The sequence below is a fragment of the Capricornis sumatraensis genome, chromosome 8 (genome assembly GCF_032405125.1).
Source record: "Capricornis sumatraensis isolate serow.1 chromosome 8, serow.2, whole genome shotgun sequence".
Lineage (NCBI taxonomy): Eukaryota > Metazoa > Chordata > Mammalia > Artiodactyla > Bovidae > Capricornis > Capricornis sumatraensis.
This window is the reverse complement of record NC_091076.1, coordinates 101,359,136-101,384,716: the sequence shown is the minus strand read 5'-3', so window position 1 is coordinate 101,384,716 and position 25,581 is coordinate 101,359,136. Positions and strand designations below refer to the sequence as shown.

Genomic DNA, 25,581 nt, shown 5'->3' with positions numbered 1-25,581 from the left:
AATGCAGCAGTACATAAAATAGATTCTACACTGGTGACCAAGTGGATTCTATCCCAAGAATGCAGAGTTGATTCAGCACTTTTAAATTAATCCTATAACTGACCACATCAACAGACTAAAGAAAAACCATATGATCATCTCAGTAGCTGCAGAAAAAGGATTTGATGGAATTCAACAACCATTTACAATAAAAACTCCTAGCCAACTAGGAATAGAAAGAACCTTCTTTACTCTTATAGTGGGTGCCTACAGAAAACCTACAGTTAACATATTTTCACTGATAAAAGACAGTGCTTTTTCTCCAAAACCAAGATGTCTGATCTTACCATTCCCATTCAGCATCCTCCCAGAGGTCCTAGACAGTAAGGCAAGAAAAGAAAATGTGTACACATGGGAAGGGTAAAATAAAACTCCATTCACAGACAATATTGTATGTATAGAAAACCCTAAGTAATCTGAAAGATGCTGCCAGAATAAGTGAGTTCAGTAAGATTGCAGGATACAAGGTCATTATACAAAAATCTGTTTATTTCTGTATGGACGATTGGAAATTACAATAACATCCCCCCGCCAAAAAAAAAAACATGAAGTACTTAACTTAGCTACAAATTTTTTTTTAAAAAAAAGCAAAATCCAAATGGTGAAAAATGAAAAACATTGATGAAAAAAATCAGAGAAGATTTAAATCAGTGAAGACCACATTTATGGGTTGAAAGGCTATGAAGTTCAGATGTCAGTTCTCCCTAAACTGATGTATATAGACCAATGCAGTCTGAATCCAAATCCCAATAGACCTTTTTAAATTCATTTATTTCTAGTTGGAGGATAACTGCTTTACAATATTGTGTTGGTTTCTGCCGTATGACAACATGAATCAGCCATATGTCTACATATGTGCCCTCCCTCTTGGACCTCCCTCCTGGCTTTTTCTATTTAATCAGCAAAAGCCTGTTCTACAATTTATGAGGAAAAGCAAAGAAACTAAAGTAACCAAAACAATTTGGAAATAGAACAAAGTTGGAGGACTTTTGCTGCCTGATTTCAAGATTCACCATAAAGTTAAATAATCAAGACGTGGAATTGGTGAGAGGACAGACACATAGATCAACGGGACAGAACAGAGTCCAGAAATAGAGTCACATCAATACATCCCATTGATTTTCCATGGAGGTATGAGAACTATTCAGTTCAATGAAAAGAAGGTGTCTTTCCAGCAGAGTGGCACCATGGTAATTGGACACCCATTTGCCAAAAGTAGAAATTCAATCACTCACTCACACCTTGTACAATAACTCACTCCTTAAATGTGAAGCTTGGAACCTTGAAACTTCTGGAAGAAAATCTTTCTCACCTTGGATTAGGCAGTAGTTTCTTTAATAAGGCACAAAGAGCACAGGCCTCACAAGAAAAAGTGGCAGGTTGATCTTCACCAAAAATCGATAACTGCTTTTTGAGTAATCCTGTTAGGAACATGAAAGCATGAGCCACAGACCAAAAGAAAATTAAAAAACACATATCTGATTTTTAGAAAAATCTTGTATCCAGTATATATAAGGAATACTCAAAATTCCATAATAAAGAAACAAGTGGCCCCATTAAAAACAATGGGCTAAAGATCTGCAGACACTTTACCATAAAAAGTACCCAGGCAGCGAATAAGCTTGAGAAAAGATGTGTAGTGTCACAGCAGTTATTCACAAGGGAAGTCGAGTTACCACAATGAAATAGATACTGCACATCTGTTAGAAGGGCTAAAATTTTCAAATCTATCAATACCAAGTACTGGCAAAGGGTGCAGAGCAGCTGAAACTTTCATACTTTGCTGGTGCAAAGGCAGAATATTGCAAGCACTTTGGAAACATTTGGCCCTTTCTCATAAATTAAAGACATACTTACCATAGAGCCCAGCAGTCCTACTCCTAGATATTCACCCAGGAGAAATGAAAGCTTCTGTTCATTCAAAAGCCTGTACTTGAATATTTACAGTGGCTTTATTCATAATCACCAGGAACTGAGAACAACCCAGATACCCTTCACCGGGTGAATAAACTGCCAGAATATTTCATATGATGAAATACTAATTCACCAAATGTTTTCTAAATCAACTGAAACATTCACACTATGGATGAATTTCAGCTGCGTTATGCTCAGTGAAAGAAGCCAGACTTAAACTGTACAGTTCATTTATACAGCATCTGGAAAAGGCAAAACAAAGCTACACCGATGGAAAACAGAGGTTTTTAGCTGGACTTGGACTGGGGGGAGGGCCAGACGCCAGAGGGCGCCTAGCAGTTTGGGGTGAAGGAACTATTCTACATGTCCATTGTGCGTGGTTACGTGACTGTGGGGCCTGTCAGAACTCAGAACTGGGCCCCAGAGGGTGAGATTTACTGCATATGAATTGCATCTCAGTCACCCTGATGCTTTGTGGGGTGTGGTCACATGATAAAAAGGCCTGTATTTAGGTATCAGAACCTACAGTGAATTCTGATCTGCCCTTCAGAGCTTCTTCCTTAGCAGTCAGTGGCCTTTAGCTTTGTAATTCCTTAGACATCATACCCAGAGGAGACCAGTCAGCCCACAGCCAGTGCACTCCCTCCTGGTACAGCTGACTCTGTCATTGTTTGGGGAGGGTGGTTTGTTGTTAAACAAGGTCTCTGTCCCACTGCAGAACTCGCTTTGTTTCTGGTGGGGACTTCCATGACCTCACGAGCCTTCCAGAGGTCAAGCTTCGTGCCTGTTGTGGATTTTATCCCATGCACTTGAACGCCTTTAAATTCAGAGGCATTGAGGGTGTGCCCTGTGTTTCACAAATTCATGGTATAAGGACCTGCTGACCCGGCAAGGCCTGCCATCAGGCTTCTGAGACCCTCTGGTCTTCCTTTGTTCCCGGCCCAGGCTGCCCCAGTGACAGGTGAGGAACAAAGGGGATGCCATCACCAGCCTTCAGCTGTTGGCTCCATGGGAGGCCTCAGGAGGTTTCAGCATCATAATTGGTTTCTGTCTGAGGAAAAGCCAGGTGTTAGGAATCCTCACCCACGTCCCTCCAGCTCTGCCGGGAGGAAAGCTCAGCACGGTCTAGGTCTGGGCTTCTATTTACTCGGAAGCTTCCATTCAACCTGCAGAGCCACGTGGGAAGGGGAGGGGCAGGGCAACTGAGCAGATAATTAAGAAGGGCTGAGCAGGAAACAGTCTGGTCCCTCCATCCATCCTCGTCCTTCCTGGCCGGCAGATGCCTGCTGCTTCTCACAGCCTCTGCTCTCTCCCCCTCTCCTCGTCTCTCTCCACCCACACCTCCCACACTGTCCCTCTGCTGCCCACCCCCGCTTGTCCTAGTGCTTCGTGGTGATTGTCCCCAGGACGGTATATGCACTGGTTCCTGGGCTGCAGTTCAGTTCAGTTCAATGCTGCGAGTCCTTTTCTGAGCTCAGCGGGGCCACTCCCCAGAGCTCCACGCTCTGCTGCTTAGGACTCAGCCTAGGGCAGTGATGTCTGGCTGTGCAGTGGAGGTCAGTCTCTCTGAAGCCCCAGGGTGCATGTGGCCACACTCCCACACACAGCTGCCTCCTGCCCCCTTCCTTCCTCCTGTCTGCCCTCACCACATGGAGAACTTCCTTTCTGTCTGTCCCACTCCCTCCCTGCTTCCAGACCCTTCCTCTAAACCTGCAGAAACCAGAGCTCCATTCTGATTCTGTCTTTTCATCTGGAGGTTTTCTTTTTATCACTCTGTTATTGGTTATCTATAATTTCTTTTCCAATAATCTCTGGATTGTTATGAAACAAAACCAACTGGTAAAAACCCACCATCTATCCCAAGTGCCTTCGTGGGGTTTTGTCTACAACACTAACTGCTCTGGAGGCTCTAGGTGACTTTTCTTCTGTTGTCTCCGTGTCAGGATATCTTTGCTGTTTTGCTGGCTGTGGGTTTGTGATTTTTAAGAGAAAAAAGACAGGATTGTAGCAGTGAAATCCTGGAACACAGACCCCTCTGGTCTGTGCACAGGGATGAGATGAGGTTTCGGGTTGTTTGTTTGTGATCAGAGATAACACGGAGCATTTGAGAAGACATAAAAGTGCTCTGTGACCATTTCGTGTAATAACTGCCTAAATTGTGACCTAAACTGCTTCCCATCTTCTCAGCTATGCTTGCACACAGGCAGGTACACCTGACCACGTTCACCATTCTTCATCCTGATGCTTTCTCCAGCAGAGAAGATGACTTTTAAAATATTGAATATGGGCTCCCTCTGCGTATGCAGTGTTGCCTGGCTGAGTACAAGGCAGGTTAGCTCTCAGCCAAGAGGAAGTAGGGTTTTTCCTAATTTATTTGATTCCTTTTATATTTGAGAACTTTACAGATCTGAGTTCTCAAGCAGGCGTTAGGCAAGTTGACTGTATGACGAAGGAGATACATCGTTTTTACACAAGTGATTATGTTCTGAATATAGTAAATTTAAATCCTAACTTACTGTTTGCTAAGTGTGGCCCTCTCCTAGACGTGGCCCGTATGCATGCACACCGGCCATGAAGCAAGAAGGGCCTTATCCAGAAAAGGGGACTGTTCCAGCTTCCACATACTTCATATGCAGAAGCTGATGAAGGAGGGCAGAAGTTCCCAGGCATAGGTTCGAAGCTCCTTCCTCACTGTCCACCCACATAGAGTCTGATGCCACCATGGGGCACCACTCACCTGCCCCTTTGCTGTGTTTGGTGGATCCTGGCGGGCAGCGGCTCCTGCCCACCCTGGGTGAGAAGGCCCCACCCCCAGGCCCAGGCTGCCTCTCCGGCCCCAGGGGCAGCACTTCCGTGCCTGCTGCCCTCTGTCACTTCTCATGAGCATGCTCATCTTCTAACCAGAGGCTTCGTTTCCCTTTGGCATCAGAATAAAAGCAAACCTCTCTGAGCACACCACATCTTTTTCTGATTTTGCATTTAAGGGTACAAAGGAGTTAATCTAGTGTCCAGCACAGCAGAGCCCTTTATGTTCCCTCCTGCAGGAATCACCTGGCCCTTATCCCTGCACCTCCCTCTCGAATTCTGTCTGCTTTGAAAGCAGCCCCCTCGCTGCCCTGTCAGAGTGTGACAGCTTCTGGCCTCTATGGTTGGGCTCTTGGAGGCAGGGGCTTCCTAAGTCTCTGCTCCACGTCCCCAAGCCAGCCAGCCCTCCCCCCGGTCCCGGGTCCCAGAACCTCCACACCCAGCTGTCAGCAAGGGGCAATGCCCCCAGCACAGGGAGGGAAGCAGGTTCGGGAGCTTAGTGACCACCCTCTAACTGTAAGGGTCTGCTCTGACTGCTGTTGGGCACTGGACCGACCAGAGAACCAGGTTTCTTCTGCACCTGCAGAGGGGGAACCCTCTCATTTGGAAATAATTGTGTTAATTTTTTTTTTTTTTTGCTGGAGATTCCGGAAGAGCATGACCTGGAGAGTCAGATCCGCAAGGAGCGGGAGTGGCGGTTTCTGCGGAACACCCGTGTCCGGAAGCAGGCACAGCAGCTCATCCAGAAGGGTAAGTGGTGTCCTCAGGGGCCACCATGGGCAGTGAGCCGGCCCCCACTTGCCCTGGTGCAGGCAAGGAATGAGGCTGGCGGAGATGCTCCAGGGAGGAAGGGGTGCCACTGTGGGGCATCACTCACCTGCGGGAAGGCCTTGTCCCCGGGACCTCTGTGCCTTTGTCCCCAGGGAGACAAGGAGGCTCTCTGGGATCATCGTCCAAGGAAGCTCTTGTCTGACTGGCGGCCTCTGGGACAGTCATGACTTCTACCTTTTGTCATTTGCAGAGAGAAGGGAGCAAGCCCTCTGCAGGCCCTGGGGTCCACAGCAGGGTGGCCTGTGTCCCACCATGGGGAAAGAAGACAAACATCAGGCCCTGGTTGTATTTGCCTGGACCCCACATGGCCCCCAGATAATTGCTCCCTGTTACCCCAAGCCTGTATATCAGTCACATTTTGACCAAACCTTTTACTAAATTTGCCAACAGGTGCCCTAACTGCCCACTTTGCATACCTTCCAGCCCCACCCCACCCCACCAGTGTGGGAACGTGGGCTGCCAAAGGGAGAGCTGCTGGGTCATGGGTCCCCCTTATGTCAGCTGCATCAGCCCCCTACCCTCAGGCACTGAGGCCAGGTGGGAGGGGGCAGCCAAGGGGCTCCACCCTGTGGTTAGAACAGGGCCAGAGCACTGGGCAGCTCCCCCGCCTTCTCCTCCCTCTTTCCCAGCAGTACAGCCCTCAGGGCCCGGGAGCCAACTCAGTCCCGCAGCGATGGGTGGGCTAGTCTTCTAGCTCTGCCTGAGCCCTCGTTGCTGGGCCAGCTTTGGGCAGTGGACGATGCTCCCTGGGTACTGCACAGAGTAGATACGCAGACTCCTCACGCTTTTGTGGAATTATTTTCATGACCTTCTCTCCCTATAGTGTCAAATTCCCTTGATTATTAAGGGTTACTTTTTTTTAATTTTTTTAAAATTTATTTATTTATTTGGCTGTGCCAGGTTTTACTTGCAGCAAGCAGGATCTTTTTAGTTGTGGCATGCAGCATGTGGGATCTAGTTCCCTGAACAGGGATCGAACCTGGGCCCCCCGCATTGGGAGCATGGAGTCTTAGCCATTGGACCACCAGAGAAGTTTTTTGTATTATGGGTTACTTTTTAAAGTTGCAGCTGAGGACCCATGAGCCCATCCCTACCTGCAGGCAGCCTGGAGTCGGGATCTCATCCCTGGCCCACCTGCCCAGGCCTGGTGCCCCCTGAGCATTTCCAGAAGCAATGCCATTTCAGAAGCGCTTCAAGTGCATTCACGGTGCTGTCGTTGAGATGCTCAGGTCACATTCCATTAATGCGGGGTCACTTCTGCTAAAACCAATCTTGGTTGTTTGTAACTCCCCTCTGTGAAGGCGCATTCTAGATGTAGAGCCCCCAGGGATGTAGAATTCAAAGTCTGCCAATTTTTCCAGGAGAGCTTGAGCCACCCAGCTTGATAGGAGCTCTTTGAATTATGGTGTCAAGGACCTATTTTCTTGGAAGTCCATGGTTCTTTAGAACCCCAGGCCTACCGAAGGGGACAGCAGGATGAATTGGTTTCCCTGTACCCACAGGCGGCCTGGGAGCCAGTCTACAGCGAACATCTGAAAGCAGTAAAGGCCACACTCTGGGCTGGTGTTGCTTCGGTCAGCATTACACAGGGAGTGAAATTAGAGCCGGTCACTTGAGAACCAACCAGGTTTTGCAGACAGAAAAGAAAAAAATCATCTTTGTAAATTAGGGTCAGGGGTTCTCTTTTCCAGTCTTTGTGGGAAAAAGATCGCTTGTCTGACCCACACCGAAAGGAACTGCTGAGCTGCTGGAGACCTTGGCAAGTGAGCTTGCAGGCAAGAGCCTCACTGCTGGCAGACATGGGTAGAGAGGGCAGGGCCACTAGCCAGGGCACAGCCTCCTCCGCTGCCTGTAGCGCTCAGAGCCTGGACTCTGTGAAACGGCGGTTTCATCTGAGGCCAGCCGCGTGCTGGGAAGGATGTGAATCGTGGAATATCGCCTACAGGCCCAGCAAAGCCATCAGACGAGTCCCCGAGGCCCCAGGAGATGAGCTGGGAAAGTTAATGCCGCCTCCCCTATCTGTGACCCCTCCAGCCAGCGCCCATGACGCTGCAACCTCACCATCGTGCCCAGATCTGTGCATGAGTGCAGAATGCCTGCAGTGACTCAGGACCTGGGTATCCCCTCATCTTTCCTGGGTTAAATTACACCCCCTCCCTGGGGAACCCATGGCTGAGGGGAAGGGCACCTCTGGGCAATAGTTAAACCCTCCCAGGCCTGTTTGCCTGTTAGTTTAACCCCATCCTGATGATTGAGTGGTTTTCAGTGTTAGCTGTTTCAGCAAAGGGAGGCGAAAAAGACTGAAATCGTGGGTGACAGCAGCTCACCCAGCAGGTGCCAGGTTCATGAAGCATGAGCACCACAGTTGCTCTCCTCTGTGTCATCCGAGACCAGCTTCCAGCAGCCAAGGAGAGGGTGACCCCGGGGCTGAGTGTTGTAGGGGCTTCTTGCCCTCCAACGAGGGGCAGGTACAAGGGCCTGGCTCCTTTGTATGAGCCTGCATCCTTCTGCAGATACGTGTGTGAACCCATCTGATGTTCCCCACACTGGTATCCTCTTTTCGTTGCTCTTCTAGAGCTCCTCAGGGCCATAGCAGTTTTTCCCAGGTACCTGTGTTGGGGCCTGGGGAGCAGATCCCCATTCACATCCCCTGTGACTCTTGATCAGCTGTCTTTCCGTCATTTCAAGATTCCCGCCTTTCCAGACTGGAGGCCCCTGCCTCCACACAGGACTTTGGCTGGGTTACAGACAGTAATGGCTGAACCCAAGCTTTAGCCTTAGGTCTGAGTTACGAATCACCGCCTTACTGAACTTTATTCCAAAGTCTGTGACATTCTTTTCAGAAACCCTTCACCCGCGTGCACTGCTCTAAATATTGCCAATGGGCTGTCGTGAGTGTGAGCCATGCCAGCCTGTCTGTGCAGAGGCCCCGCCCTCAGGAGCCCGCCCAAACTCTGCCTCCTGCTTCCCTCTGGGCCCCTCCCAACCCCCCAGTACAAGGGGCTGGCGTCAGCCTTGGCAAAACACGGCAGTGACGTTTACTGCAAATTGAGGCCCATCGCCATGTATTTCCCTCGGCAGGTATCACAAGGCTGGACGACCAGATATTTCTGAACAGGAACCCTGGCGTCCCCTCCGTGGTCAAGTTTCACCCCTTTACACCATGCGTGGCCGTCGCTGACAAAGACAGCATCTGGTATGGGGGCGCTTATGGGGCTGGCCTTTCAGCTTGAGAACAGGTAGCCACAGGGGTTGTGGGCGGGACACCCCGAGCCTTCGGGCTGCTTCGGGGTTGGGGGCTAGAGAACTTGCCAGCAGATGTCTCTCCTCCCGGTGCTGCCCACACCCTCCCAGGGCTGCACTTGGCCACGTTACCGCGAGCACTCCAGTTCTGTGCAATGAACAGAGAGCAGAGCACAGGAGCTCATTAGGACCCCCCAGTGACAGGGCATGTGAGGGACCCGCTCAGGTGCAAGGGCAGCAAGCGTGCGAAGGGAAAGCGTCAGTAACAAGACACCACTTTAACTCATAGCGACTGTTGCCCTTATGTCAACTGAGAAAGTGCACGCTTGATGGGAGAGAGCCATGGGGACGATTATTTTTATAGCTGATAAAATGGACAGAATTCTTACCTATTTCTTATTCTTCTCCTTTTTCATACATAACATAAAATTTACTGTCTTCTCCGTTTTTAAGCTTGCAGTTTAGTGGCATTAAGTGCTTTCACTTTGTTGTGCAGCCGTCACCACCGTCCACCTCCGGGACTTTTTCATCACCCCAAACTGAAACTGTGTCCCATTAAACACTGACTTTCCCTCCCCACTCCCCAGGCCCAGCATCCACCAACTTTCTGTCTCTAGGAACTGGTCTGTTCTGGGAACCTCAGATGAGTGGAATCATCTAGTATTTGCCCTTTTGTGATTGGCTTATTGCACTTAACATACCGTCCTCAAGGTCCATCCGTGTTGTAGCAGGTGTCAGGACTTCCTTCCCTTTTAAGGTGGAATAGTGGTCCAAGTGTATGGATCACATTTTGTTTCCTCCTTCATCCATCAATGGGCACTTGGGTTGCTTCCATCCTTTGGCTGTTATGAGTGACACTGCTGTGCCCTGGGTGCACATCTCTTGGATATGTACACAGAGATGGGATCCTGGACACGTGGTACTTCAGTGTTTAGTTATCTTGAGGAACCGCTCTTGTTCTGCGTAGCGGCTGCACCATCTTACATTCCTACCAGTAGGGCACAGGGTTCCAGTTTCTCCACATTCTGACGACACTTGTCCTTCTCTGTGTGTTTGCTGGTGGCTGACCTGCTGGGTATCAGGTGGTATTTCCTTGTGGCTTTCATTTGTTCCTCCCTGATCACTCACCGTATTTCTCTCTTATTCCTTGAAGCTTTTGGGACTGGGAGAAAGGGGAGAAACTGGATTATTTCCACAACGGAAACCCTCGGTACACAAGGGTTACGGCCATGGAGTATCTGAATGGCCAGGATTGCTCCCTCCTGCTCACAGCCACAGGTGAGTAGGGCTCCCATGGTGGGGACCTAATCCCTGATGCAGAGATGGCAGGGGATAGGTGCAGGACCCCAGCACGAATTGACAGCAAGGTTCCTGTGACCGCAGCTGTTTCTTTTGATAAAGGGGGCTGACCAATCCCAAGTGGAGGCCACCATCATGAAAGGCATACCTAGGGGCAGAGGTCCTGCTGGCAGCCCTCCCCAGGAAAACAGTCCAGCCCCAGCCCCAAGACGGCCCCCCGGTAGGCCTCAGGCAGGGAGGGGAAGACCAACCCCCACAGTGGTGCGGGAGCCAGTAGGGTCTGTGGGGCATTTGACAACGGGTCACAATGAGCCTACCTGAGCTTCAAAGAGGATGCAGAGAGGTGATTCCTTGGAAACAGCAGACATGGCAGAGGGACCAAGGGCCCTTTGGGAGTCAGGTCCCGGTGGAGAAGCAGCATGAGGCCTAAGTTCTAGAGCAGGGAGGAGTCACGTCTCAGCAGAGATCGGGCCGAATCAGCAGATGGCAGAGCCAGGGACTCTGCTCGACGCGAGTTCCCCAGTGTGTCCCCAGGTGACCTTGAACTCCCTCTGCAGCTCAAGGCCAGGTTCTCCATGAGGGGCTAGTGAGGCTGGAGAACAGGGTCCTGGGAACAGCAACACCAGGAGGAAGGAAGGAATGACAGACAGACGAACAGACAGGTGGTGGCCCCACACTCAGGCCCACCTGGCTTCCCATCTGCTGGAGAACACGGACCTCTGCCCCATCCTGGGGCTGGAGAGGCGGGGAGGGGCATCCCACCGGTCTCCTGAGTCGTGTGACAGGGTGGAGAGAGAGGCCCTGCCCCTGTGAGAGACCAGCTCTTCTTGGCAGATGATGCCCACGAAGGTAGGGGAAATCAGGAATGCCGAGGTGGGGGCTTCACCCTGAAGCCCCAAGGCAGGCCGGAAGGGGTCTCACACTGCCTGTGTACGGCTCCTCCCCAGATGAGAGAACCGTCTGCCCCACAGGCTGCCTGCTGTGGGCCTAAGCAGCCTGTGTCCTCCGGCACCCCCAGGAAAGGGGCCTCCTCCCCTTCCCAGACCAGCCAGGCCTGCGTTTTAATCTCCTTTCTCCTCTCCCCAAGATGACGGTGCCATCAGGGTCTGGAAGAACTTTGCTGATTTGGATAAGAACCCGGAAATGGTGACGGCCTGGCAGGGACTCTCGGACATGCTGCCTACCACCCGAGGTGGGTGCTCCTGGGGTCCTGCAGGAAGTCGGTCCACTCGGAGCCCCTGAGTCCCGACCCAGCCAGCTTCCCTCTTGGGAGGCTCTGCTTGCAGCGAGGTGAAGGGGAGCGGGTGTGTGTGTGTGTGTGTGTGTGTCTTGCCGAATTCTGAGCAGCCTGCAGCCTCTGTCCTTGGCTTGAAGCGTGTGTTGCTTGTGAGAGCGTGGGCACGGCAGGGCCTGGGGCTGCATCCTGTGCCCCTCATACCTAGAGTAATCCCCTCTCAGTGAGAAGCACACAGCGGGCACCCTGGTAGTGTCTGGTCCTCGGGAGAGTCCAGTGCACTGTCTGCCTGCTCTGGGCTGAAGGAGGTGTGGCTGCAGTGTCCGCCAGACACCACTCTGTGTGCTGCCTGTTGGTGGGCACGGCCACCCCAAGGCCAGGGTGAGAGACGCCGGCACCACCTGCCAGTCTCTGGGTCCAGGCCCATTATCGGGAGGTCTGCACCCCTCAGCCTGGCGCTCACTGTGCACCCAGCATTTATGTGGCCATCAGTCTGGATTTCCAGAGCCACCCTCCAGTGTGATCATAAAGCCCCTGCCAGATGGAGGCAAGAGCAGCTTGCTGTTCATTGCCCCACCCCCCTCCGCCCACCTGGGGTCTCTCCGTGGCCTTGAGAGGCGATCAGGTGCTTGCGTGGCTGCTTCTCTCTCCTCCGTCTAAGCGCCCTCAGGGGCATGGCCAGCTCCACAGCAGACACTTCCACAGCAGACACTTCCTTATATGTTAATATTTTAAGTGTTTTTACATTTTCTTCAGGGACAAAGTAGTTGTGTATCGAACCCCACAAGCCCCAGCACAGCCGTTTTTTGGTTGCCTGGGCCCCTGTGAGCCCGGGTCCTGTGCTCCCCTGGATGGCAGCTGCCGTCACAGGGTCCCTCCATCTCTCTCTTGCTTCTTCCTGTTCTCTGCCCTGCAGCGCCCCCACCTTCCACCCGCTCAGCCGCCGGCCCCACCCCAGGCCTGTGCTGAGGCTCCAGGAGAGCCTCCCCGTGGTCCTTAGGTGCTCACCCTCACATTGCAGGATATGCTGGGCAAGATGAGTCACGGTCTTCAGTCCTTAGCTTCCTGCTGCCATCCCAGCAGGCAGCCTGTCCCAGGCTCCAGCCATTCACAGACCCCTGTGTGGGGAAGGCAGGAGCTGGTGGAGACCAGGCTTCCAGCTGCGCCAGAGGATGGGAAGGTGGGGAGCCCACTTGTGGCCCAGTGAATACACTGTTGTCTAGCCTTTTCCTTTTGCAACGGTCCACCTACCTGTAGCCCCCAAATAGCTGCCACCCCCAAATGATGTATCTGTGGTGTATTTGCCCACAGCGTCGCTTGCCTTTGCTCCAGTGAAGGTGAGAGGAGCTGCCTGCCCAGGAGTCAGCAAGCAGGTGGGGTGACAGGGTCTAGCTGAGCTGGCAGCAGCTCAGCCCTGGGGCACCCCTGCACTGTTGCCCCCAGACGCCACCTGTGTGTGGGGGCCGCTCCTGGCCCAGGTGTGCGCTACAGCCCTTCCTTGCAAGTGGGTTCCACTGGTGTAGACAAATGTGTGTTTCCCACAGACTCCTTCCTACTGGACCCGCCCCCTTTCCTGGGTCTCAGAAATCTCCCAGGACAGGCGTCGTTGGTGAGGGCTGGTGAGGGTCTTACCTCCAAGTCTTTGTCAGCAGGTGGGGTGAGGGGGTCTTTGGGCAGGCACTCCTCGGTGGCTAAGCCAGAGTTCATCTGACCGGGCAGCAGTGGACTTAGCAAAAAGGAAGATGTTACTTCCTCACTCTTTCTGGAGGAGTGGAAGATAGAAGGGTCAGGGCACCTGGGAGGCCAGCTGCTTTAAAAGTTCAGGACAGGAAGAGCTTGTGTGTTGCAGGGCCTGGGAGGGGTGCCCCGAGAACCAGGGACCCCCGCACACTCCAGCCTCCATAGCTTCCCCCTGCAGCATAGGGACTACAACCCCAGCAGGGCCAGAGAGACTCCAATTATCATTTCCATTTCAGGAGCTCAAGCTCAGTAACCAAGGAGCGAGGCTGGTGAATTTCTGGCCCCTCTGCCAACTTCTTGGTGCCTTCTGCCCATCAGTACCTGCTGTCTTTCTCTTCACTCATCTTGGCCTCTGACTTGAGAGTCACAGAGCTGTTGGCCGTGATTCTGAGGGGAGAACTAGCAGCTTCTAAGGCCATTGCTTGTCAGCGTCTGGGGGGCCCCCTGCAGCGTGAGGCCCTTCAGAGTCCTGGCTGTGGTCCCCCGGGACCTTGTCAGGCAGAAGCAACAGCCCCCACTCCCTGCTCCAGATTACCTCCCGGGCATGTGAAACTCACTGTGCTGCACAGGGAGGTCCTCCGCCTGGTCTCGGGTCCCAGGCACCCTCGAGCTGTGTAGAGGGGACGAGGCACCCTGAGGGGAGGGGCTGCCATCGTCAACTCCTCCACGCACCTGTGACAGGGGATCCTACACAGCTCTGCACCCTGCAAGGCCCAGCCCACCTTGTCCTTCAGCTCCAGAGATCATGGGGGTCTTGTCTGTGAACACTGGCATGTAAGGCACGTGGGAGGGAGGACTTGGCGCCCCCTGAGCAGTGGGGAAACTCTGCCTGTGAGGTTCTCCTGTGTGCTCTCCAGCTCAGAATTCACTCACCGGGTCGCTGTCGTGGCAGCCTGTTTGCAAAGATCTGAACCGGTGGTTTGGGACTAAAGAGACTGTTTTTGGAAGGAGCCCTACCCCTGCCTTTTGGAAGTTGTGTGAAATGTGCAGGGTCTCCGCATCATCTTAGCATGCCCCTGGTTCATGTGTGTACATGTGTACCCAGGCACGGACACGCATGCATGCATGTGCACATGTGAACACGTATACTCCTGTGCATGCTTGTGCAGTTAACCTGGGGACAGCCCCCTCATGGGGATCCCCCGTGGTCAGGAGAACTGAAGTCAGTCTGGGTTCCTGGCCAACCCCTGGAGCTGAGTGAGCCATGTTCTGAAATAGAACCGGTGGTGGTACCACCCATCGTAAGGCCAAGGTGCCCACAGTCACCTGGACATAACCACCATTCCCCAGAGGCCTCCTCACCAACCCGAGGCCTCGTGAACGAAGAGCCGTCCTCACTCAGGACCTAGACAGAGGGTTGCCTCCTCTCCTCCGGCCGTGGCCAGTGGGTCAGCTCCTGCCAGTCGGGCCGCACTAACCGTGTGTGGGACCGGCCACTAACTGCCTCGCTGGAAGCGCCACGCATGTCAGGCCACGTTTCCCTTGAGTCTCAGCACCTTCTGATTTCCCATCTTGAGTCTTTTTTTAGCCAAAACCTACAGTCGTTGAGTTTTCAAGTTCATAGGTACTTTGGCCCTTGTCTTCCGACTGCAGCCATGGCCCGGGCCACTGTCTGCCCCCTCCCCTGTTTCCTTCACCGTGCTTCCTGACTCTGTGGTGTGTTTAATTCTGGCTGATTTGGCTCTGGCTGGCCAGCTTCCCTTTGCATCAAGCCCATAATCCCTGTTTCCTCACAGGTCTGGCCCGAAAGGTCTCGATCTTTCTTGACCACAGTAAGCAGGGAGGTGAGTGCCTTCCCCTTATCTGTGAGGGCTGGGCGGGAGCCGGCTCCTCTGCTCTGCAAGACAACATTCGCTTGCCCACCGTGCTCTCAGGCGGCAGAGGGTCAGGGCTGTGGTTTTTCTTATTCCCTCATCCGCATACTCTCCTCTGATACAAAAGACCTCACTTGTTGAGCACTCAGATCTCATAGGATGAGTGAGATGGCTGCGTGCAGCTCTGGAAAGAGACCTCAGTGAGAGCCGCAGACAGGACTGTCCCTGAGAGCCAAGGCCTCGTCGCGCCTCCCAGCCTCCTTAGTGGCCTCACTCTGGCCTGGCTCGAGGACGGTTCAGTTCCGTGCTCCACGCCACCTTCGCAGCAGCCTTGGAACAGGGATCATCCCAGTCTACATCTGCGGCAGTGCGGACGGCGCAGCTCTCAGGCTCCCAGGGAGACGTCTCACGATTCCATTAGGACAGAGATAGGTGTCATTCCAAAGTGAGATTTGTGTTCCCACCAAATTTTTTCAAAGAGACTATTTCCTAGAATTGAATGCGGAGTTTCTTGAAGCATCTGTTTCCATCTGAAAATCCATATATAGTTTTGATAGTTACCAAAACGCCCATCTGCAGTTGCCTGTGCATACACTGGGTTGGCAAACTTAAAATACGCATGCTCAAAATGAGTCCTTTTCTCTCCTGATTTCACTAGTGGGGTAAATTGTAAAAAGATGGAGCCTTATGAATCCTGGCAGCAGACAGAATTCTTGACCTTTAACTTGCAGCATCTGAGTTTAGAGAGTGAGCAGCCCTGTGCTGAACTCTCCATCCTGGGTCTGTCTTTAGTTGCTCTCTCGACAAGAGTTCCTTGCAGGAAGGCAGTGGTGGCCACGGGTCTGACAGGGTCCCTTATGCCACCAGAACTGGAGGGATGGAGAAGGGGGTCCCGGGAGGCTAAGAACAAGATGTCCATACAAACGTGCAAACTCACAGTTTGATATTTTACAAAGGACTCTGCTAGTAAAAAGTTCAAAATGAAGGAAAAATAGAGAAAACCCAGGACTGACTCCATCTTCACTCCTCCGCTTTCCGCCACCAGCGACAGTAGTGGCAATAACCAGAAGGGGTTCTCTCAGAAAGGGCCTCAGAGGAACAACAGGGTCACTGGCCCCGAAATCCTGAAGAGAAACCAGGGAACGCCTTTCACAGCCTTTCTCTGGGGGCACCTGGGGGAGAGCGGCCCTAACCCCTGGTTGTCACGTGCGTGGAGGGCAGCAGTGACCCCGGAGGGCAGGGAACAGATCATCCAGCACCCGCATGTGAACTGGACGTAAACCGTGGGCCTCGTCGCCTGGAGCAGCTGGGTAGCGAGCAGGGCGCCAGCCACAGAGTGCTGGGGTGGCTGGTGGGACTAGGAGGGCCACAGCCACCCTTCTCTCCCACCTGCACGCCTCCTCTGGCGTCACAGGCATCTGGAATCGAATCTTAGGGGAGGCCCTCTCAGTGCTGGAGCCAGGACACAAGGCCAGGTGGTGGCTCCCGTGGGCCCGCAGGGCAGGCACACAGGCCACAGGGAATGACAGTCCCCTCCTCACCCAGGACACGTGTGCCCAGCCCCGCTGACAGGGAACACCTTCGCAGCTGCCAAGTGTCCTAGGCCATCTCCCTAAGTGAGAAACAGAGGTTTAGGTGAAATCATTTGCCCCTGAAGAGCCCGGTTTCTGTTGCCAGCCCAGTCCTGAGCCTCTGAACCTGCCAGGTGTCTAGAAGTGTTCACAGGCCCTGAGAGAGGCCTTACCTCATGGGAAGGTGCTGTGTCTGCATCCCCGGGGAGGCAGTGGGGGTCGCCATCCCTCAGGTCTGAGGTTTTCACATGTGCTGGTGGAGTGGGGCCTGCCCCTCCTCCTTGGAGTTCTAGATCCATCACTCCCAAGGGCATTTCAGGTTGGGGGTGATGGGTCCTTAGTCATAGGTCCACATAATGGGTCCTCAGAGGTCAGATCCCTGTGTTGGTTCTCAGAGGCATATTCCAGACGGCGGGGGGGGGGTCCTTAGAGGTCAGTCTGGACTGGCCGCTGAGCCTGGAGGGCCGATCATGGACATCGCAGAGACCCAAGCCTCTGAAACAACGCGTTTCTTCTGTCTGCTGCGCCTGGGTTCTGCCTGGCCCCTGACTTACACGTTCGAGCTTGCTATTCCCCAGCCCTCCCTGCACAGTATGCCTATATTTTAATGAAGAAATCCCCTCTTTGGCCAGCTTTTGGAGAAGAACATGTGAGCAGGGCTCGTATCCAGAATAAAGTCAGCTGAGAATCTCTGCCTCCTGGCGAGGGCCACCCCACCCGTGGCTCCCGGGCAGTGAGAGCGACATCACACTAGATGACTGTGCTCTTGGGCACTCGGTGCCCGCCCAGCAGGGGAGAGGCTGCAGCACACACGCAGCCTCCGTTCATTAACCACCCTCAGTGTCCTCACGTAGCGGCATGGACCAGGAGGAGGGACCGTCCGGAGGGAAGCCCAGAGCAGTCTGCCTGCTCCTGAAAAACAGGAAAGGGCCAGGGGACCAGGGGGCTGGGGCTCTCCCCACCACGGTCACTTCTCTGGGCATGGGGAAGGAGGGGAACACTGCTGAGGCCATGCTCCCCAGGAACAAAGTGATTGGAATCTGCACTCTAGTTCAAGATCATGATGTTCCTGTCTTATGAGTTTTACTTAAATCACAGCCATCAGTTTTGTTCCTTGTATTCAACACGTCAAGAAGAGTGTCACCTTTTTTATCATCTTTTCCCAACTCGTGATGAGTCAGATCATCTCTCCTCCACTGTGTCTAGAGGTCGAGACACAGGCTTGGCTGGGAAAGGTCTCAAGGAGGAAAGCCAGTGATTACATTCGGATCTGGGTCAGAGGACCGGCCAGGGCCCCAGACCTGCAGGAGAATGAGGTGGGGGCCAGCAGGTGCAGGAAGGACTCTTCCTGGAGGTGGGTCAGGATGTGAGCAGACTGTTGTTTTTATCCCAACAGTTTTTACATTGGTCTGAGACTCTTCCACAGATAGGAGCTCACTGTCTTAGGGGACACAACTTCTACAAACAGGCCCAGTTCAGAAAGCAGCCTTGCCCAGAATTGTCTGTACATGCGGGGCACCTGCCTCCCCAACATGCACAGGACTCGGGAAAACCCTAGGAAACCCGTTTCTTATCTCTGCTGGCCTCCGTGCTTTAGAACTAGTTTAAACCAGAATCTAAAGCTCAATGGTCCACATCAGAGAGTCCAGATTTGAAACAGGACTCAGAGCTCATGTAACCTATGTCCCCAGATCCTCTGACGGCTGCACGGACACACCTTCCCGTGCCTGCATGCAGATGGAGACACGGGGCCTGAAATAGGGGCTCTCTCTCCCCAAATTCATGTGTTGGAGTCCTCACCCCCAGCACTCAGAGGGCAACTGTATTTGAGAGAAGGATTTAGTTGAAATGAAGTCACTGGGCTGGGCCCTAACGCAGGGCAGGCTCCTACCAGCTCTGAATCCACCATGAAGGAGATGCAGCGAGAAGGAACTTGCCACTGCTTCATCTGAAGGCCAGGTGGGCCTTCTCGCTCCATTGGGAATGGCCACAGCCTCCCCTCTGCTTCCTGCATAGGCTTGGGGCTGAGACCCCTCCCAGTCCTTGTGTGGTCCCCCTGGATTCTCCGCAACTTGTTCCCATGATCCCAGAGCATCCCAGATGTCACCTGGCCCCGTGCTCTCAGTGGAGGACCACTCCTTAATTACACTGCTGCTGAAACCTCCTCAGGGCCAACACGGAGCTCCCAGCAGACTGTTAAGCATGCCTGAGAACACAGGCCACCCCAGCAGTGGTCCATGGATTTAGGAGTCTGTAAGCCTCTGCAGTGACCTGGTGCCCAAAGTCCGGTCCTGGGTGGGTGCATCCTCTGTGATTCATTCACATAATGCCCACCAGGCACATCGTGAGGGGAAGCAGTGGCCTGGTTTCAGGCTCTGCTTGTGGGCTGACTGGTCGCAGTGTGACCTGGGCTTTCCTGGACAGAAGTGGGACTCACTTGTCATACCATTTCATCTGCCATGCCTGCAGCCTTGTCACCTGCGGAAACCTTTATGGTACTTTGGGGTGTTTCCTCCTGCCTGGGGTCAGGGGTGTTGCACTGGAGAGACTGCATTCTAAAAGGTGAAACAAAGGCTGGTCCGTTTGTTGTGTGGAGCTGACATTTCTGCAGAGTAGACATGACAGCTGCCGGCAAAACAGGAAGTACGGGGCAGGGGATGTGGGAGGTGATGCCTCTGGAACAGGGAGACATCATGGCCTCGTGTGGTTGAGAAGGTGACTGAGCATAATATGGAGGGGCTGTGTGGATGTCAGGGGAGGGGCGTTCCAGGCACAGGGTCCGGTTAAAAGGACCAAGCTGGTCCCTTTTGGGCAGAATGGGAGTCCATTTGGGAGGCCACTGGGAGTCTGTGGAGCAAGGGTCGAGGGACTCAGATCTGAACAGGAACCTGAAGTGATGTGTACAAATGAGAGTCTGGGGTTCAAGAGAGAGATCAGGCACTTGGATGGAACTCTGTAGCCTGAAGGGAACATATCAGAAAAGAACAAATGAGAGTCACACCCTCCAGCTCAGGAATTTGGAAGAAGAGTGGGCACCCACAGAGAGAGAAGGGAAAACCACAGAGCCAAACACAGGAGCTGCTGCCACGAAAAGCAGAGACAGATGTATGAAAAGCACGGTGACTTCAGTTTAGACTTGGGTGTGACCAAAGAAAACATAGATAAAGTCATGTCAGTGACAGAACAGGAAAGGATATTTGCACCCTATGAGTTAGGCCATCAGTGTCAGGATAGATATTGAAACATGCAGGGGCCTTCCCTGGTGACTCAGTGGTAAAGAATCCACCTGCCAATGCAAGAGACAGAGGTTCGATAGCTGATCCGGGAAGATCCCACAAGCCTTGGAGCAACGAAGGCCATTCACCACAACCGTTGAGCCTGTCTCTTGAGCCCAGAGCCTGCTTGGCGCAACTACTGAAGCCCACATGGCCTAGAGCCTGTGCTCCACAATGAGGGAAGCCACCGCGGTGAGAAACCCACACGCTGCAATTAGAGAGTAGCCCCCGCTCTCCGCTCCTAGAGAAAAGCCTGCACCGCACCAAAGACCCAGCACAGCCAAATATATAAATATATAAATAAAAATATATATATTTTAATTATTTAAAGGTATGCAGGCTTCACACACCAATGCTGACCAGGATTTAGGGAAACCACACCTTGTGTCCATTTCTGCTGAGACTGCAGGCCAGCATCCGCTCTGGGAGTGGACGGCCATTCCTGGGGAGGTGCGAAGCACAGATGGACATGTCCCCTTCCTGGAGCTGCCACCACCTCCTTACGCACAGGGAGCATGGAAACGTCGTCAGGGTGGCGTGGCTTACAAACTCGGGATCACGGACGTGAAGGGCTTGTTCTCCAAGAGCGTGTTACCCACAAATTTATACGAATTAGCCAGATCTGCATTCATAGATTTGGGTGAAACCTCACCCTATAACCTTACAGAAAAAACACAAGTTGCCAGAAAATATACTCCCAATTGAAATTGGCAACTTCTGAGACGTAAGAGATGCATTTCGTGGTTTTGGACACATGGCCCTGCATTGGAATGCACAGAGGCAGGCCTGGGAGGATGCCTGCAGCCTGGGGGCGGTTCATCTGGGGAAAGGGCAGGCACGTGAGGCTTTCATTGTCTTAAATTTCATTTCTTTCCAAGAAAAAAAAAATGACAAGATATTAGAAACTCTTAGATCTGAGTGGTGTGTTCAGGGATTTCTGTTGTGTTTTTTCTGTATGTTTGAAATACAATTAAATGTTTAAATTAAAATCTTATTTTAGAGTCCCTCCTGTGAGGTCAGTGGTGCCCTTAGGGAGGCTGAAGGTTCTCACCACACCCCGCCCCAACCCCCACCCCGCCCAGTCCGAGGAAAGGGCTACCTACCCCTTGATTCATTCACCACTGGTCATCTGTGGTCAGCCCCCTGCCTCCATGAGGGGCAGCCACAAAGCTCTTCATCCCCAGGGGACTGCAGGACCCAGAGGACTCAAACCTGTGTGCCTCTGACACCCTTTCTCAAGTCTCCAGACCTGCCAGTCATGCCCAAGTGTCCTGGAAGGTGGGCATCTTGGACAAACGGCCCTGAGATCCTGCTCTCCCTCTGGCAGATGCCTGAAGACAGCAGAGATACGGAGAAGGCTCTGAATTGTCACCCCAACCTCAAGCTTGTGTGGGGTTGGAGACCCACCCTGTGGGTCTTGAGCAACTGCCCAGACCAGGCTCCCCCAGTGACACTGGTGCACATCTGTGTCTCTCCAGGAGCTGGGATGGTGGTGGACTGGGAGCAGCAGACCGGCCTCCTCATGAGCTCGGGAGACGTGCGCATCATCCGGATCTGGGACACAGACCGCGAGATGAAGGTGCAGGTGAGCACACCATCCCTTGCGGGGCTTCCCCGGGGGCGCAGCAGGCAGTGTGCCCAGACCCCGCCATCCTCCCCAGCTCCACTCACCCTCAAGGTCAAGGGCCAAGAATGAGGGTCTGTGGAAGTGCTCTGAGCAGGCGGTGTCCCCAGAGGTAGGGGACAGAGGAAAGTAGGCCCAGTCAGGCTGCCTCCCACCTTGTAAACAGATACAACGATTTGGTTTCCTTCCCTGTTGGATCTCTTCCTTGTGTGCGCCTCAGCCGCAAACTTCTTCTGATTGGAAAAGCACTTTCCCCTCTTGGGCCCCATTTTTTTGTCTCCTGCTCTTTCCTGCTGAGCGTTCATCACACCTCCTGCCCTTCTCCAGCTTTTACAGCTGCCAGGAGGAGAGGTGAGGGGATGGTTTATGGGTGGCAGGATTCCTCCTGGACCCTTTCCTGAACTAATTACGAGGTTTAAGAGGGAGCTGACAAGGATTCCTCCTGCCGAAATGTGCTTCATCCTCCTTAGGAGAGAGGGAGACATTGGAAAGTTTAATGGTCACGGAGGTGTTTGCGGCTGTGTCCTCTGGGCTGCGGGCCTCGGGCCCAGGCTGTAACTAGGGCAGATGGAGCCTGACTGCCTCTGGGCCCAGCTCCTCAGGCGGCTGGCGAAGGCGGGGCCCTGACCCCAGGGTGCTTGATGGGTCTGTGTCGGCCCTAGGACATCCCCACGGGCGCCGACAGCTGCGTGACGAGCCTCTCCTGCGACTCCCATCGCTCCCTCATTGTGGCCGGGCTCGGCGACGGCTCCATCCGCGTCTATGACAGGAGGATGGCACTCAGCGAATGGTAACCGGGCCTCGCCTACCCCTCCATCTCCTGGGCTCAGGGGGAGCGAGCCCCCAGGGCCAGACGGCCACTCCCCCCAGAGCCGCACCCCCCAGTGTGTGGAGGAGCGCAGCTTCCCGCCAGCTGTGGACGGGCTGTTCTGAACACAGGCTGAGAGGGGACATCCCAGCGAGTCACTGCCTTCCCGGCCTCCATTCCCCCCTGAACACAGACAAGGCTACTGCCTCCCAGGTCAAACTCATGGACAGCCGAGGAGATGGCGTTAGGAACAGCTCTGGGCCACACACCATGGCTGCTCTGGGCACCGCCACTCTGCCCTGGGCTGAGGCCCCCAGGGGCCCTGCACTGTGCCCCGTGTGGGCCGGTGAGCATGGAGGTCCAGATGCTTGTCACACACAGCTGGTAAATGACAGAGCCCCACGGGAAGGCGGGCCCGGGCTCCCAGGTGATGTTTACTGAACACCCACCTTGTCCCAGGGAATGGGGAACAGTAGGTGGGCCCGTGTACAGCCACAGGAGCTAACGGGGTGCTCGGGGTAGGGGGGTGAGAGGAGACAGGACGGGACGGGGCCGAGCTGGGCCTGAGCACAGGTGAACCCCATAGGTGGCACCAGCAGGAAGAGAGTGCAGGGCTGGGGGCAGCCGGGAGGACCGGTACGGACCCAGGCAGCCAGCAGGGGCGCCAGCCAGTCTGGCAGGAGTTTGTGCCTGAGGCTTGGATGACAAGTGGGCCCCAGGCAACCCCTGGTTCGCATGGTCCCTGCAGGTCTCTGCAGGAGGGTCCCCACCGAAAACCTACACTGCCCACCAGAAGCAGCCATCATGGAAGTTGGGGAGCAAGGTTCCCTTCTGGGGTGATGAAAATATTCTAAAATTGTGTGATGGTTGCACAGCTGTAAGAACATGTCAAATCAGTGAATACATGCTTAGGGGAGACTCTTCCTGTATGTGAATCAGATGTCAATCAGACTTATTGTAAGAAGCCTCCCTGGGCAGGCAAATCGACAGGAGCTGAGGGTCACAGAGCGGCTGTGAGGGAGGGGCTGGGGTCCCGAGACCTCCTCTTCGGCCTGAGGTCTGAGGACAGAGACACAGGGGCAGAGACCTGTGTGTGCTGGGTATAACTGTGTCCTGGACCCTTCCTGGGGGTCACACTGTGACCCCACCTCCCCATCACATGCATCCCAATCCCGCTGCCAGTCATGGACCGCATCAGGCTTCCAGGAAAGCCCGTGTCCCTCTGCTTCAACAGCTTTACAGTCTGGGGTTCTCGGTCCCAGCCCTCAAGCCTACAGGGAGATGCAGTATGAAGTCCTGGTAGGGGCTGGCAGTGCATGGGGCCCCGAGAGGGCATGACAGCCACCCCGCTTCCAGAGGCCCCAGCATGGCTTGAGGTGACCAGGGAGGGGCATGCCAGTGGGGCGAGGTCCCTCAGTCATTCACAGCAAACATGAGACAGTGAGGGCTGACCTCAGCGCATGGGCAGACCGTGGACACTTTACATAAATGCCCAGTTCCCTCTGCTCAAAACAAAGTCCACTCTGCCTCCCGTCCTGATGCCTCGGAGTGTCAGGGAGGCCCACAGCTGTGCCCAGGCCCTGACCCCTCCTTCCTCCCCTCCAGCCGCGTCATGACCTACCGGGAGCACACGGCCTGGGTGGTGAAGGCCTACCTCCAGAAGCACCCCGAGGGCCACATCATGAGCGTCAGGTAATGAGTGTGGAATATTCATGAGACATTTTGCTGTAAAAACATTATTTTCCCTCCATCTAAAATATGTCCTTGGTATTTAAACAGCTGGGAAATATGGCATTTCAGGGTAGTAATTAACTTCTGCTCTGGGACTGGCCAGAAAGGTCGGGGCCAGCACCAGGGCAGGGACAGCAGGTCCTCCCGCTGGAGAGCCTGGCCTGCGGGCGTCCTGTGGGCGGCAGGAGATGGGGTGAACGAGGCAACCGGAGCACAGCCTCCCCGCGACAGCAGCATCTGGCGGGCGTGTGCCAGGATCACCGTGCGGACCCATCGTCTGCCCATAAATCCATTCCTGCTGCCCGGTAAATCCTGTGCTGAGAGTGGCGGATATTTATTTGCCCGTTAAAGGAACAGCAAATGTAATTTACTGTTACAAAGCCACCATTTCTCCAGAGATGCTCTTCCCTCATTTGTAATGTGCAAACAGAACACAGCTTTCAAAACGCTGTCTGCCTGGCCCAGGGCAGGAAGAGGTGACCTCCCATCTTCCCCTCCCACCCATCACCACATCCCCGCTATGCAAAATCTAATATCTGGCCGGAAATGAACAAATAACTCACAGCCTCCCCCAGGTCTTTGCTCACCCTGCTGTGTGCCTCAGCAGCTAGGCCCTTTCTGACTGTAGGGAGGGGTCCCCAGGGCTCAGCAGCAGGCCTGGTGCCAGAGTCAGTAGGGTGGGCCCATGTGCCATCCAGGGGCCTCCCTGGACACTCTGAGGGTCCAGGGGACCATGGCCTTGAATAGCACGTGTGGACGGCCCCTGACTGCACGTGGTGCATCCTGGGGCCCCGGTATGCCCACCCAGCATCACCACGACCCCCTCCCGCAGCGTCAACGGGGACGTGCGCTTCTTTGACCCTCGGCTGCCGGAGTCTGTGAACATCCTGCAGATTGTGAAGGGGCTGACGGCACTCGACATCCACCCCCAGGCAAACCTGATTGCATGGTAGGTGCTGCCTCTTCTCTGCCCCCCGCCCTGCCCAGCCGGCTCCCGGGCCCTGTGTAACAGCAGGCACCACGACCCACCCCCACACCTGTGGAGGAGAGCTGGGTGGAGGGACTGAGTGTGGGGCCCTTTTGCTGCTCCTCAGCTGCCTGGCCTCACAGCCCTTGAGGCTCAAGCCCCCTCGTGGGGGTGACCAGAGAGGAGCCCCCTCTCCCCATGGACACGCCCACCTCCCCGCACTGACCGCCAGGCCTTCTCCTGTGCAGCGGCTCCATGAACCAGTTCACCGCCATCTACAACGGCAGTGGAGAGCTGATCAACCACATCAAGTACTACGACGGCTTCATGGGCCAGCGGGTCGGCGCCATCAGCTGCCTGGCCTTCCACCCACACTGGGTCTGTGTCTCTGCCCCCGTCAAGGGCTGGGGGTTCGGGAGGCATGGGGAGGCGCTAGCAGCGGCAGGCAGAGGCCCCCGCCCCTCACCACAGTCAGCCACCCCAGGATCTCCAGGGGCCATAGCCCCGAGACCACTCCCTCTGGAAGCAGCATCAAATTCCCTGTCACTCAGTGCAGACATGAAGTAGTCCCGCTCTTCGCGACCCCGCTGGCCCCTGCATAGACCCCAGCCCCAGAGAAAGCTCCCCTTGAAAAGTCCACTGGGGTAGGAGCAGCCCAGACCCCATGACCTGGGTGACGGCGCCAT

The 25,581-nt window shown here is 54.3% G+C and overlaps 1 protein-coding gene across 2 annotated transcripts in view; it reads left to right on the top strand.

The window, feature by feature from the left end:
- The window catches only part of RPTOR (regulatory associated protein of MTOR complex 1), a 321,928-nt gene that overhangs the window by 294,456 nt on the left and 1,891 nt on the right, over positions 1-25,581 (top strand). For both annotated transcript variants that reach the window (XM_068976432.1, XM_068976431.1), the window contains 9 exons: positions 5,403-5,508; positions 8,671-8,785; positions 9,986-10,110; positions 11,219-11,323; positions 21,244-21,350; positions 22,052-22,179; positions 23,803-23,889; positions 24,761-24,877; positions 25,144-25,273. In XM_068976432.1, the coding sequence (XP_068832533.1) occupies positions 5,403-5,508; positions 8,671-8,785; positions 9,986-10,110; positions 11,219-11,323; positions 21,244-21,350; positions 22,052-22,179; positions 23,803-23,889; positions 24,761-24,877; positions 25,144-25,273 (1,020 nt within the window). The remainder of the gene's footprint in view (positions 1-5,402; positions 5,509-8,670; positions 8,786-9,985; positions 10,111-11,218; positions 11,324-21,243; positions 21,351-22,051; positions 22,180-23,802; positions 23,890-24,760; positions 24,878-25,143; positions 25,274-25,581) is intronic.